This window comes from Sebastes umbrosus, chromosome 23 (genome assembly GCF_015220745.1).
Source record: "Sebastes umbrosus isolate fSebUmb1 chromosome 23, fSebUmb1.pri, whole genome shotgun sequence".
NCBI lineage: Eukaryota > Metazoa > Chordata > Actinopteri > Perciformes > Sebastidae > Sebastes > Sebastes umbrosus.
Window position 1 is genome coordinate 9,729,749 of NC_051291.1, and position 14,428 is coordinate 9,744,176.

General features: G+C 39.9%; 1 protein-coding gene across 4 annotated transcripts in view; it reads left to right on the forward strand.

Annotated features, from left to right (window-relative positions):
* tmcc3 (transmembrane and coiled-coil domain family 3) overlaps positions 1–14,428 on the forward strand; it is a 47,195-nt gene that overhangs the window by 10,673 nt on the left and 22,094 nt on the right. Inside the window, exon 1 of one of the 4 annotated variants that reach the window (XM_037760704.1) lies at positions 10,039–10,295. The exons of the other annotated variants lie outside the window; for them this stretch is intronic. Within the exon in view, the coding sequence (XP_037616632.1) occupies positions 10,293–10,295 (3 nt within the window). The 5' untranslated portion in view covers positions 10,039–10,292. Of the gene's footprint in view, positions 1–10,038; positions 10,296–14,428 lie in introns of those variants that run through there. 4 annotated transcript variants of the gene reach the window in all.

Sequence of the window (14,428 nt, forward strand, 5' to 3'; positions counted from 1 at the left end):
TTACTTTCATACTGTCTTCTCGATTTTATGTTTACTCCTGTTGCCGGTTTATTAGCTCTGAACAGCACTGCAATAAACCCTGCCTTTATGAAGTTATAATGTTCAATTTTGGTTCAAACTGATTCAACTTTATAGTCATTTTGGAGGCTGTTGTTTGTGGTGCTGTCGAATTACAGTATATTGCGTTATACTGAGTGATGCTTCTTATATTTTACCTCCTTATTACATCTCAACTATAGCATAAGTAAACACACTCTAATAAAGACAAAAGCAGCAAATATGTATTATGTTTATTCATGCATGAGCTGTTTCTTCCAACGCCTTTTGCCAAGGGCCATTTTTGAAGCGGCTGCGCCTGTATCTGTATCTCTGTCTGATCTGTCTATATCTAGTTTGTTTAAGCTGCACAAAACTGAAGTGTAAAACTGACAAGCTAGCTGTTTCCCTCTGTTTCCAGTCATCAGGCTAAGCTAAGCTAATGGCTGTAGATTCATGTTTAACAGACAGATTTGAGAGTGGTATCGGTCCTCTCATCTAACTCTGGGCAAGAGAGCGAATAAACGCTTGTCAGTCCGTTGAAACTTTTATCTCTCTCTGACCTCTTGCTTTAATGTCACACCTCTGTATCTTTCAGATCCTTTAATAATAATAATAATAGCTTGGATTTATATAGCGCCTTTCATGAAACCCAAGGACGCTTAACAAAGACATAAATAAACACAACAAATGTAACAGAAGCTAGGGGCCATAGGCCTTGGTGAAGAGGTGGGTTTTGAGGAGTCTTTTGAAGGTGTCCAGAGATGGTGCGTTGCGGAGCTCTATGGGGAGAGAGTTCCAAAGTGTGGGGGCTGTCACACTGAAGGCTCTGTCCCCAAAAGTTCGCATTCTTGTGTGAGGGATGGAGAGCTGACCCGTGCCTGAGGATCTAAGGTTCCGGGGCTGTGTGTATTACCTTTAACTCTCTCTCTCTCTCTACGCCTACATATCACAGCTGCTTTCATTTAGTGTAGAAAAATGAATTAATTCTCCAAAGAGGTCTCAAACCACTCAGAGGAAGACAAAGGGAAATGAAATGTCACAAGCTGGTGGTGCAGGGTGGGCAGTGATGTGGGCGTGTAGCAGGGATGACACATGAAAGCGTGGCTGGTGCCCTCCCACCCTCCCACATTTGCTTTGAAAGTGTGTGACCCCTTAGATATTTATTTCAAACGGCCTCTGGTGCCCGTGTTCGCTCAGAGAGGCCGCACTGTCCTTTATGAAAGCATTCTGGTAGTCAGATCAGCTCATGTTACAATGTTTGGATCACTAGAATACATCAAAGTTGTGGACAAAAAATTGATAAAGCATAGTATCGCGGTATTTTGCGTGGCAATATTGTATTGATACACGGACATCAAGTATCGATCTTTTATTATACAAACTATTAACTTCTTAACAATCCTACAGCCTGCTATCTGGCCCGGCTGCTATTCTGTCGTTTAGAGGTTGTAGCGGTCTTAAAAGATACTGGTATGAGAAATCTGTGATTGAGCAGACGATTAAAAAAAGAACAGGTTAATCCTGACTCTTTAGTTCCTAGTACGAGTCAAGCTCTGAAAACACTGGATCCTCACCTGTGCAGACTCTGAATCTAACCTTTTGTCCTCTCATGTGGGTTTACTGTACTGACATTGTAGCTGCGTTAGAAAAATATGTTGGCATTATCAACTCAATATGCGGGCGCTTTTTTAGAGGATTGTTTTTGCCTTTCTGTGCCGATTGCACCCGCATGTGTTAGGATGTGCTTACTCCAAACTTCAGTATTGCTGCCTTAGTTGCACGTATAAACAATGTCATTGTGCTTAAAAGTACAATGTTAAAGTGTTGAGATTGCAATGATCCCTAGTGTGAGGTGTCTGCAATACAATCCAAGGCTGCTCATGCATCAAGAACAAAGTGACAGGGAAACAGCCAGAAGCTGTTGTGGGTGAAAGCAGCTTGCTGTTGAAATAGCAACACAATCATTTTACTTTACAGGAAAAGGCCACAAACTGTGTGAAAATAATGAGTGTCAGCATGAATTCACATCACTGTGTAGAATCAATAACCCCTGAAATGGGTTGTGTGAGACCAGAGGCGGGGATCCAACCAGAGCCAGCATGATAGAAATACTGAGGTCAGGAACCCCTAGAGAATTATTTTGATTTTTCATGTTTTATTTATTCAGTTAATGGTTCAATTGTATTTTCTCTACATATTATTTCCTTTCTTGAAGGTCTAAATTATGTTTTAAAGCTGTCTTCACACTGCAAGAAGAGTATTGAAGACTGTCAATTATAGAAAGTTGGTATCAATAGTATTGGTCACATTCTTGGTATTGTTTACTTTGTTTTATTCAGGCAAGGCTTTTCATTTAACACTGACGTAATGAGCAGTTTTGTTTTCATATCAGGCCTACAGGAGTAGATAATATTACAAGACTTCTTTCTAATTACGTATTTTCACAGTCTGATACTTCAACAGTTTTAAAACAAACTGCAACTTTCTTGACTTGCAAAATTATGTTTTAAATTGACAAACATCATGTGTGTGATTCATGGCGCAATTCAAACAGGATCAAAAAATTATTTGTCTCTCGCCGTTGACTACTACGGTCCCATGGTGGTCCACCGGAAGGGGCAGGACTTCGCCTCTCTATGGCGGGTGGGAGGGGAGGTAACCTTGTTTTGTAGTGATGTTTGTGTTGTGTTTTTTTTGTTATATGAAAGAAAAAGTCAAAATATTTTATATTCCCCAAAGTATGGAGTCGTAGATACACAGCTGCATCCTTTTTTAGTGTATTTTTGGTTGGCCTAAAAGTAGACAAATTAAAGTTTATTGAGGCTAAAAACACCACAATCAGCCTGTAAAATGCCCTTTATTTTGCAGGTAGAGTACAGTTTCGTATAGTAGTAGTTTTTGAGGGAAGGGAAAGCATGATATATAACTCGGGGTCCTTTCATCAATGTCTCAGTTCTGCCTAATCAGAACACCATGCCGTTTACTGTCCACAGCTACTGTATGCAATCAAGCTACATCAGGGTTTGTGAAATAATGACCGTGTGATTAACCTTGACAGTACTGCATCTATCTGCTGCAGAGCCTCAACTCCAGTCATCTGAAATTTACAGCCAGAGTCCCTTAAAAACCGCCAACCCTTTGTCATTTCCAGCATGCCCATTCAAGTGCCTCATTGATTTAGTTCCCCTGCTATGCTGGGACAAAAGATACAGCTGGAAAGCAGGGAACCTTAGCCCTCCCTGAAGAAATGGTTTTATAGAGGCTGAAAAGAGCTTTACGAGCGTGAGGAGGAGGAGGGAAGCTTCTTCTGTTCATTTGTTTGAAAGAGAGAGTTGCTTTTGAGGTAGCGTTAGCAAAGAGGCAGTGGAAAAGTGAATTAAAGGAGCTCACTGGAGCCGGCTGCTCTTTATACATTCAAACTTAGCCTAGTTATGACAAAAACACTTTGCTTAACTTATTGGAGATTTAAGGATTAAATAGGGTTGCACCACATAAACTAGTTCTGATGTAGTTTTTTAGATGTTATCAAATATTTACATAGGTCGAAAGGCCAAAACACACACCCTTTTTATAGCATCAAATAACTAATTAAAACCAAAGTTATCAGAAAAATTAACACTTGAACATATATCAGTCTGGTAAGAACTACCTAAAATGACAGAAATCATCTTTGGGAAAAAATTATTTGACATGTACTTTGACTTTTTCGTTTGGATCATTCAGTAACATGGAGGAGCCACCAGGGGGCGATCAACATGTTTTGGCTTCACTTTTGGGGAGCTGCCATGTCGTCCATCTTTATATACAGTCTATGTTACAACCTGATTTAGTAAATTTGAAATTAACTATATGTTACTAAGCACTTGGGAAGGATTTGACAAAATTTGTGATTTACGAATAGCTGGTGCAACTCAGTCTCGTGTTCCTAAGTCTACATTTCATACAGGCTTGGTATCGTGACTGACCCTGCCCCTGGAGTGTGTCAGACTGAGTCCTCTCTGTCTGGTGATATATATGCGGATGCTCAGGCTGATTCATCACTGTCCCCATTGCCAAGCGGTAGCCACACCAGCAGAAATCCCTCATGCCCAACATATTTGTGTGTGAGTAAGGATCATTACTCGTCCACTACTGAGCCTAATGGGGCTTATCGGCATCAATAGCACAAGGTGAAAAGAACATTTATGTAGTTGAAACTATCCTCGGTGACAAATCCCTCTTTTTTGGCAGAGAGAGATCCAGAGGGATTACATTATTTTAGCTTTTCAGGGTGACGCAGATGATGCGCTCTTTTTGATTGAAGCAAGGTTGCAGTGTTATAAAGTTGGAAAGCAATAAGTGAAAGACAGGAAGGTAAGATTTCTGTGGATATAAGAGCCATGAGGTGAGACAGACAGGCAGGGGGGAGAAAGGAAATGTAATTGCTGGCACTGAAGCACTGACGTAATAAAAAAAGTATGCAGGAGGTTGACGTCTTTAATAAAAACAGTGTAATTTAAGGACAACGATGAAGAGTTGGTGCAATGATGTTTTTTTGGATGGCTTCTGTCTGTGAGGGTTATATAATCCAAAAAAATAACCTAGCATGGCGCTAGGGATGAAAGATGAGTTTCACCAACAGATGCACACAGCAGTGGGTCGCAGCTTTTTGCCTCTGTGCTCATCTGGATGTAGACATATTCCCAACTGACAATTATAAACACATTAGAACGCCTCTGCGACAGTGATATCAGCCAGACATTAGGCGGGAGTCATATCTGTGAAATACTCAAGATCTTAATGTAATTCTCTCCTCCATACACATACATTTCCTGTCTATGTAATGGATAAAAATGAAAACAAAGATTAATGAAACATGGTCTCCTCTAGGTGTAATCTCATCTCCATAACATTAGATGATTTGACAGTCTGTATTACATCCATAAAACCCCAGTGTCTGTCTCCAACTGTCTGAGTAGCAGCGCTATCTTACAAGGAACAAAAGAAACGAGAAAGCAAAGACACGTTTCTTTGTATTGAGAGACGTCTGAGCACACAGTCTGCTCTGGAGAGTCTCCCTTCCTGTCTGACTCAGAGACGCAGTAATAACCGGACGGATTAGAACAGCTGTTTGTCAATTAGCTCTTAGTTTCTCTTTCCGCCTGTCAGCTTCTTTTCTCACACATATTGGATGACGTCGGTTTTACTGTCAGTGAGATATTGGAATGGATGTTAGGATTGACGTCAGATTTACAATATATTTGAAACATTGCCAATGCAGTACAATACAACAACAAAACAAGTATAGCCTCAAAATGTGCCATAGACCTGAGCCAACACACACACACACACACACACGACTGAAGAAGAAGTAGAAGAGAACATCTTAAGCAATGCAAGGTTATTGTGTTGCACTGCATTTCATCATACAGGTGTTCATATTTTTCTGGGTACTGCAGTTGCACTGAAGTCAGTTTTACCAGCCTGTTCTCTTTCCCAGGGTGTTAAATACTGATGCTTTACTACACGGCTTTGTTGAATACTTGATTCTGATTGGTCAATCACAACCTTCTATGGTTTGTTATTTCGTTGCTATGGACGCAGTTCTGATGTCAGACTCTGGAGGACCATTTTTGTGTCAAATTATTGATTTCTTAAGTAAGTAGCCATGTAATAAGCGGAATAATGTACAGCTAGCGTCATTGTTGTGAAATAAACCGCTGCATCACCCTGTCGGGGGTTTCTTTCACAACAATGACCTGCTCGCTGTACATTATCCCTTACTGGTCACGGCCGTCGTCGTTCGGTACCACCGCACATAGCATCCCTTAGCGCCGATATGAAACACGCCGGGCATTCCATTAACTGTAATGTAAACCCAACAGTAAACGCGCATGTAAGAAGTTACAAACAGTCCCTTTAACATTACATACATATACTGTAGAAATTTAATCCATTGTAAATATATCAATATTGGTTAGTGGAGCTGTAGGAAGAAACCAGTCCATTTGCTCACTGCGTAATACACAAAATCCTCATCAGAACCTTCTGACATACCGCAATGAAACATTCCAGAACTCCAACAGAACTATCTGATGCTCCCTTACACGTTTCCCACCAGAAAGTTCTGACCTTAGTAACCTAAACATCCCAGAGTCCCACCAGAACATCCTGAACCACCCCTAACTTAAACATTATGTAACCCCGACAGAATGTTCCAATTCCCCCCCCCCCAAGAAGATTCCCAAATCCCACGGGAACATTCTGATTCCTTCATCTAAACATTCCAGAATCCCTCCATAATGTTCCGAACTCCCTGAAGCATTCCAGAGCCTCACCAGAACGCCCTGATCCTGAACGTCCTCTCCTAAACAATCCAGAGCCCCACCTAAACGCTCCTGATCAGTGTCAATGTTCTGGAAGTCTCTGGTGTTGCGGAGGTCAGACTGATGTCACAGCTGAGATGGAGACAGGAAACGCTGCAGGAAGTCCGTAAAGAACACAAACATCGCTGGTGGGGAAAGGGGAACAATAGCATCTTGTGATTAACGGAGTGAATTTTATGTATACACGCTTCATTCCTTGACGCACACATGGATTTTAAGCATGAATTCTGAGATTAAATGCTGTGACGCATCTCTCTTTTTGTCAGATAATTGGATTTTGAAATCTATTGCACTTATTAAAAGTCAAATGTGGTGACATTTGGATGAAGAATTGCAGCTGCATGCATGTCGAGAGTGTGTGTATATGTGTGTGTGCTCAACTCTGACAGATTTATTTATTTTCTTTAGGGCTGTCAATTGATTAAAATATTTAATCACGATTAATCGCATGATTGGCCGTAGTTGATCGCGATTAATCACACATTTATCTGTTCAAAATGTACCTTAAAGGGAGATTTGTCAAGTATTTAATACTCTTATTAACATGGAAGTGGGCAAATATGCTTGCTTTATGCAAATGTATGTATATATTTATTATTGGTAGACAATTAACATCACAAAACAAACTTTGTTTTTTCTAGTTTCATATGATAACAGCATCTTTACTCTAGCTATAAAACTGAGCCCGCTACAACCTACAAAATCGTACTTGCATTAATGCGTTATTATCGTGTAACTTTGACGGCCTTAATTTTCTTGCAATCAAAGCAGGTAGAGAGAGAATAGTCTTAAAATTGTCTTTTGTTGCCTCACAAGTGTCGTGCAGTGCTGAAATATCCATTAGAGATCTGTTCTTAATGGCATTTACATAACAGGTTGCTCTCTGCGAGCCCGCAGCTGATGCCCTCTCTGAGTCAAATCAATGCTAAAGTAGAAAGAGAACACCAATCTCGATGTAATTAAATGTCACATTTAACACTGCCTGCTACCTCTCTTTCACACACGCATCAGCTTGGGTATAACCAATCAATACCCAGGGGAAATGGGCTGGAAGTGTATTAGGTTGTTAGGATTGATCATAGCAGAAAGATTTGTTGTGGATCTATCTCTTTCTAAATATGCACTCACGCTCTCTCACGGAAATGGTATGATTGAATCAGCCTGGATCAGATTCAACTTTCAATAACAGAGCTGTTACCCTGCAGGCAGCCTCAGCGCCAGGTGCTGTTCTCTGCCCTGCAGGCTGAATCACCCGGCTTCAGATTGTCAAACCTGTCAGCACACACACTTGTCACAATGATTAAAAGCTGGCTGACTCACTCGCTGTCCTCAGAAAGCAGCTCCATGTGTGCACGTGAGGGGAGGAAGTGATAAAGAATGACATAAGAGAATAAAACACTTTCTAAGATGGCAGGTGCAGACTTATATTGTGTGGATGAATAGTTAATGTGAGCCCGGACAGTCAACTATCAGCAGGGTCAGGTCCATATCACATGACAGGGCCACTAGCCATACTAATTGGTTTCTTTATCAGTAGAGCCAGAGTAGACTTGCTCCGCCCTTAAATCATTCATGACTCATTCCCCAGACCTTTGTGGGGTAATTCATCTACCCCTTCACTTGAGATATGGCCGGTGTCATGTTTCTCTATTTTAGCTATCTCATTATCAAGGTGACTATGGGTTTTAATTCGCTGTTAACATGGGCTATTTAAAAAAGACTGCCTGTAAATGATGAGGGAAATTGCTGGGGAAACAACCACCTGCTGCTTGAAGTACCACAGCAGTATGTTTGATTCTACTTAGAGTGGTGGAATGCAACAAATTACATTTACTCTTGAAATACTTGTACTTTACTTGCATTCTTCCTTTTTTTTCCTAATTTGTACTTCTACTTCTCTACATTTCAAAGGAAGGGATTAAGGGAAATATTGCACTTACTTTTCACTCCACTACATTTATTTAACAACTATAGTTTTTGCTATACCACTTTCACACCGAGGACTCAACCAGGGTTGATTGTGTGTATGAAAGGGTTAACCTGCGTTGATCGACTCGCCTTTGCAACCCAGGTCAAGAGGTGGGTGGGTCAGACCAGGGTCGGACCAGGGTCGATTTCGATGTGAATTGCACGGACCAGGGTCGCTAACAAACGGGGCAGAACAAACCTATTCTGTTGCAAATGAGGGCGCAAAGTCCGTGACGCAACTGTCACAGGTCGCCGTGGCTCATAAAGGCTGCTGAATGAGAGAAGCTTCCACCGTTACGGAAACACATTGTGTTAATAATAAGCCGACCACCTCACGGTACCGCCAACTGTACGCACATCTGTTTTTAAAGCGTGATTGCACATGTTCTATTTTTAACGTTACCTTTTTTAACTTTTATCGCAAAAAAACGTAATATCGAATAGCATTACTTGTAGAATTGCAATACTTAATAATCGCAATACATATTGAATCGGCACCCAAGTATTGCGAAAATATCGAATCGGGAAGGTGTATCGTCACAGCCCTAATATAAAGTTGTTATAAGTATCTTCATCTCAACAGTGCTTACACAATACCATAATACGATAATACGATCATACTTTATTGTCAGAAAGGTCTGAAATTTGTTTTGCATCACAGCAGCTCCATTTGTAACATCACAGAAAGGACAAAGACAAGAAACAAGGATACATACATTTAAACATTACAATCACAGAAGATGATATTCAGGGCCCTTCAACGTACATTTGATCATAAGCTCCATATTTAGTTTTAGGATTGACTGGTGTACAAAAGAATGCTTCAGTCTAACCTTATTAAATCGTGGAACCCTGTATCTCCGATTTGATGGTAACAATTCATATTCACTGTTCAAAACATGGTGTGGGGTCAGAGACGATGGTGTTAGCCAGCCTTAATATGTTATTATGATAGGCTGATTCATAGAATTTCTCAAGGGGTTCTCAATAACTTGTCAATGATAATAATAATACAATAATGCAACACTCTGAAAGGGCCCATTCTGCACAATGAGTACTTTTACTTTTTTTATACTTTATTTTTTCCCTTTTTTCAAGGCTGTTTTCATACAGTATATGCAATCCACTGTTCATAATTACAACAGTCTATAAACCAACTTTTAAGTAGATGAGCTTACAGACAAACCCATCAAGTACACTAGAGAAAACAACCTCAACATTCAAAACTGAAACAAAACCAAGAAAAGAAATAACAATAATTGTAATGACAAAAAGAAAGAATAGAGTTAAAAAAAAAAAAAAACACATAAAAAAAACCCAATAATAATACAAAAATACGAGGGTAATAATAAATTCAATCAACAAATTAGATAAGAATACTTTTACTTTTACTTTTGATACTTCTGTCCTTTTACTTGTAAAGGAATAATTGTATAATCTAAATACTTCTTCCACCACTGACTGGTGATCTTCATGTATACTTTGACTTCCATAGTAGTAAAACTTGGTGTATATTTGAGTAAAACAGCTACTTTAATGTGTAGCTCTCCATTCTGTGGTTATGAATTGATTCGTGTGGGTGTATTAGATTTCCCCCGCAGCCCCTCCCTGTGTGTGTGGAGCGGTGGGCGGGGCGTAGTCACACACTGTGCTTCCCCTGGCTCGCTGGGTTTTCAGAAGGATTACCGCGGCGGGCTGGCTGGAGGAACGAATCACACCGTCGCCGCCGTCGGTCGGTCGGGTTTTTCCAGCTGCGGTGAGGAGCAGCGAGAGAGAGGAGCCGTGATGGCATGTGTTGCACCGGATAACTTTACCCTGGAGGACAACAAAGATCCAGTTTGAGTCCTGAGATTATGTCCGGAGCTTGTTGTTGTGCTGCTGTGGAGAAAAGTTTACCAGGAGTAGGGATACTCTTATAATATGGTAAATATGCGTTTTCTACTATTACCAACTAGCCTCAATAACATTGCTATTTTATTCTCTTAAAAACAAGCGACCTCTCCACATAGAGGCCACACATTACGCACACATTCACAATACACATACACGTTGTTTCATTTCTAGCCACGTCGATAGAAAGGCAAATTCTGGTGTTATTTAGGTTGAAAAATATCCAGTTTAATGAACCCTACAAAAGAGTTGACAAGTAATGTATCTTTAAAACTAGCTAGAGTTGGAAATATTCTTCTCCAAGCAACATTTTGTGCACCCTCCAAACAGCTGACACCTCTCTCTCTCGACTAGTCCCGACACGTTTCGTTTCTCTTGTGAAGACAGCAGCCAATATGTCATTTAAAACAAACCTTAAATCATTCTTTGCATGCCTGAAAATGTGCATATCTGCTACAGCACAACATATTTACCTCATGAATCTCTAGGAGCCTTTCTGCATTTCGGCACAGATCTCACTGCCTTTTCCCCATCAAATGTCCATGCTCAGTATCTCTCTCTTGTCTCTTGCTATCTTATTCCCACAAGTGTGCTACCAAAATGCACTGCGGTAATAAGTATGGAGAAGTGGCAGCCAGTTCTGGAAGCTCTTATTGTATATCATGTTATACTACTGTTTGTTTGTATCATCATTAAATTGACCGATTTTATAATGGAGTTTGGTGGAGATTGACCGAGCTTCTTACAGACCATGTTCTGCACTCATATGAGGCATCATTAAATTGTCAGATTTTCTAATAGAGTTTGGTGGAGATTGACCAAGCTTTTTACATACAGACCATGTGAGTTATCATTAAATTGACAGATTTTAAATTTTAAAATTTAAAATTGACAGATTTTAGAATAGAGTTTGTTGGAGATTGACTGAGCTTCCTACAGACTATGTTCTGCACTCATATGAGGCATCATTAAATTGACATATTTTAGAATAGAGTTTGGTGGAGATTGACCGAGCTTCTTACAGACCATGTTCTGCACTCATGTGAGTTATCATTAAATTGACATATTTTCTAATAGAGTTTGGTGGAGATTGACCGAGCTTCTTACATACAGACCATGTTCTGAACTCATGTGAGTTATCCTTAAATTGACAGATTTTAGAATGGAGTTTGGTGGAGATTGACCGAGCTTCTTACAATGTTCTTCACTCATATGAGGCATCATTAAATTGACATATTTTAGAATAGAGTCTGGTGGAGATTGACCGAGCTTCTTACATACAGACCATGTTCTGCACTCATGTGAGTTATCATTAAATTGACAGATTTTAGAATGTAGTCTGGTGGAAATTGACCGAGCTTCTTACAGATCATGTTCTGCACTCATATGTGAGGCATCATTAAATTGACAGAATTTATAATGGAGTTTGGTTGAGATTGCCCGAGTTTTTGCAGACCATCTGCAGACTAGACAGTGAACTTGACATACTGTTTTAAGTCATTTTGACACTGTGCTCAGGTGACATTTTATGATGTAGACTTTTTTTTTTTATTACTCAGACATCATGTAGACCGTTGGTAAAGCAGTAATAAGCGCCCACAGGCAAAGCCACGTTGTGGAGCAGGTTTATCCAGTCTGTCTGCAGGTGTTGTATGTATTTCAGGTGAAGATTAAAATATCTTTCTATGTTATTATATCCAGTTATATGGGAATAAAAACGCGGGGGAGGTTGCTGTTTTATTAAGGTGTGTTCAAGTTCCTGTTGTATCACAGAGCTCCTTGTTGGAAGGAGAATTACAGCATGTGCCTTCCTGTTATGTGTTGCGTGGATGCCACACATGCTATGGTGATCTGTCAGTATGTTATTCCTCCCAAAGGTTGAATAACATGACATGTTATGACAGGAAAACCAGATTCTTCTCTGACCCAGTTACAGGGGGCTCACGTACAGTACAGAGAGCCCTGCGCAAAACATACTTCTAGGCTAAGAGTTATGTGACAGCTTTCAAACGAGGAGGAGGCCTAAATGGAGACGAGATGCACTTACTTTTTGTGTTGCGATGCTATTCACAAGCTTTGAGTGAGCACCATTTTAAAGGTCCCACCAAATTGCTTTAAAATGACACCTTTCTTCTTCACTTAATTTGAATATAATTGTTAAAAAGCCACTCAGATTGCCACAATCCATTAGAGAGATGGGCCTTTTTTGCCAGCTGACACCCACATACAGTCAACCATGTCTCTGTGGTACATTGTCCTGCTGTCTGTTAGGCATCAGTAGGTACACAAGATAATACACAGAGGCATTTTTCAGCACATGACACCTTTATGAGCTGTTCAGGGACTGGAGGCGGCTCATCGCGTCCTCAGTTGTTAACCTTTATTTGACAACACTCAGGGGATCCTTTTGGAAGTGTCGACTGAGCATCGGGAGCCGCCCAGTTCAGCCATAGTTTACTGTTGAGCAGCCATGTTGGTACAGAATGAAGAGCCTTGCCCAAGGGCACCTGAGTGGTAGTTGTTGTGGAAGAATATAGCATTAGTCATTCTCCTCAAGCACATTTTCCAGACTGTAGCTGGAAATTCTTGTGTTTGTAAGGGAGGGAGTAGACAGAGTAGAGTCTGTTGACTGAAGTTGGGAGGAACACTAAGAGCCTGCTGAAACCGTTTCCACTGTAACACCTCTTTATTTCTCTTAACTGGTTGAATTTCATTATATATTGGTAAACAGTGATTCTCAGCTACAATGCGTTTTCGTCCCTGTGATGACGGGACGCCGTTAGTCTTGAGCCCCGACGGTACCTGCGGTACTGTAGAAAAAAGAGTACTGTCACTTTTTCAGAATTTCGGCATCAACTTGGTACCGAAGTATTGGTTCTTGTGACATCCCTGGTATCTAGAAGTGTATTATTTAACTTGTTCCCATGGTCTAGTGTTAAAACAGTAAATAAATCGTAATTTTGAAACGCAATACTTAAAAATCGCAATATATATCGAATCAGGACATAAGCATATTGTCCCAGATCTACTAGATTTATGTCAAAGCCTAATTAGCCTTAGTAAATTATTTAAAAAGGTTGTTGTGTTTATTTTTTTGAAGTTATTTTTTTTTATTACTTTATTTAAACTTTTTGACTGCGTATACACAGGAAAGAATCAACTGCAGAAACAAATTAATTAAATAATAAGTAACCAATATGAATAGTGTGTAATTTAAGACCAGAGCAACCTCAGTTTAGCCAAACAAGACTATTATTAAGTTTATTGATCTTAGCTGGTGTATTATTTGTGTTCTTATCACTGAAAAAGTGAGTCATTAATGCGCTTAAAACCCCCTTAAGCACATTATTAATACCGTAGGGCTGACTAATAAGGGCGTTTTCAAACCTGCGTTGTTTACTCCGGATGAATGGTTCGTGTTCCTCTTTGGTACACTTCGTTTGAGCTGAAAATAACTTAAAGGACGCAGTATAAACAAGTCATTAACCTAACAAAATTAAGGCAAAACAACAACCCATAATGCAACACTCTCTGTAGGAGTAGTCTGCATTTAAAAAATAATATTTGATGTTGTGAATACGCAGATTTGTAATCCTTGAATTTGATACGACCCCCACTTTTTTAAACATAATTTCCAGAATTAAACATCTTGTGTTCGGGCCAGTACATTATGTTATTAAAAGAGTAGACCTAGCTTAAGTTTAAACCTTATTTTCCCAATTACATGATATTTTTTCATGGTTGGAGGCCTAGATATTACACAGCAGCGAGAAAAATGTGTCTGTCCCATCATGCATAATGCACACTATAACGTTGGGCTTTTCTTCACTGCAGAGGGTTGTGGTTTTCTGAAGGAAATATGTGTGTTTTAAGAGATACAGGAGACATCATGCCAAGCTCACCTCTTCTGTGATGAAAAGGAAAGGCAACTGATATCAGCGAGGAAATTGATTGGTTTATGCAGGTAGAAGGATTGTAGAGGACGTGATTTATTGAAATATCAATATGGATGGTGCTTAAAGGTCTCGTGTGTTTACACAAGCTTAAACAGTGTGTGTGTGTGGTCGTGGTGGTGTGAAATTAATGCATCGAGTAACCTTTCCTCTCGCTATCATTAGATCAGTTTCAAAGAGGAAGATTTCGTCCTCTAGCTAGCTGGACTTTTG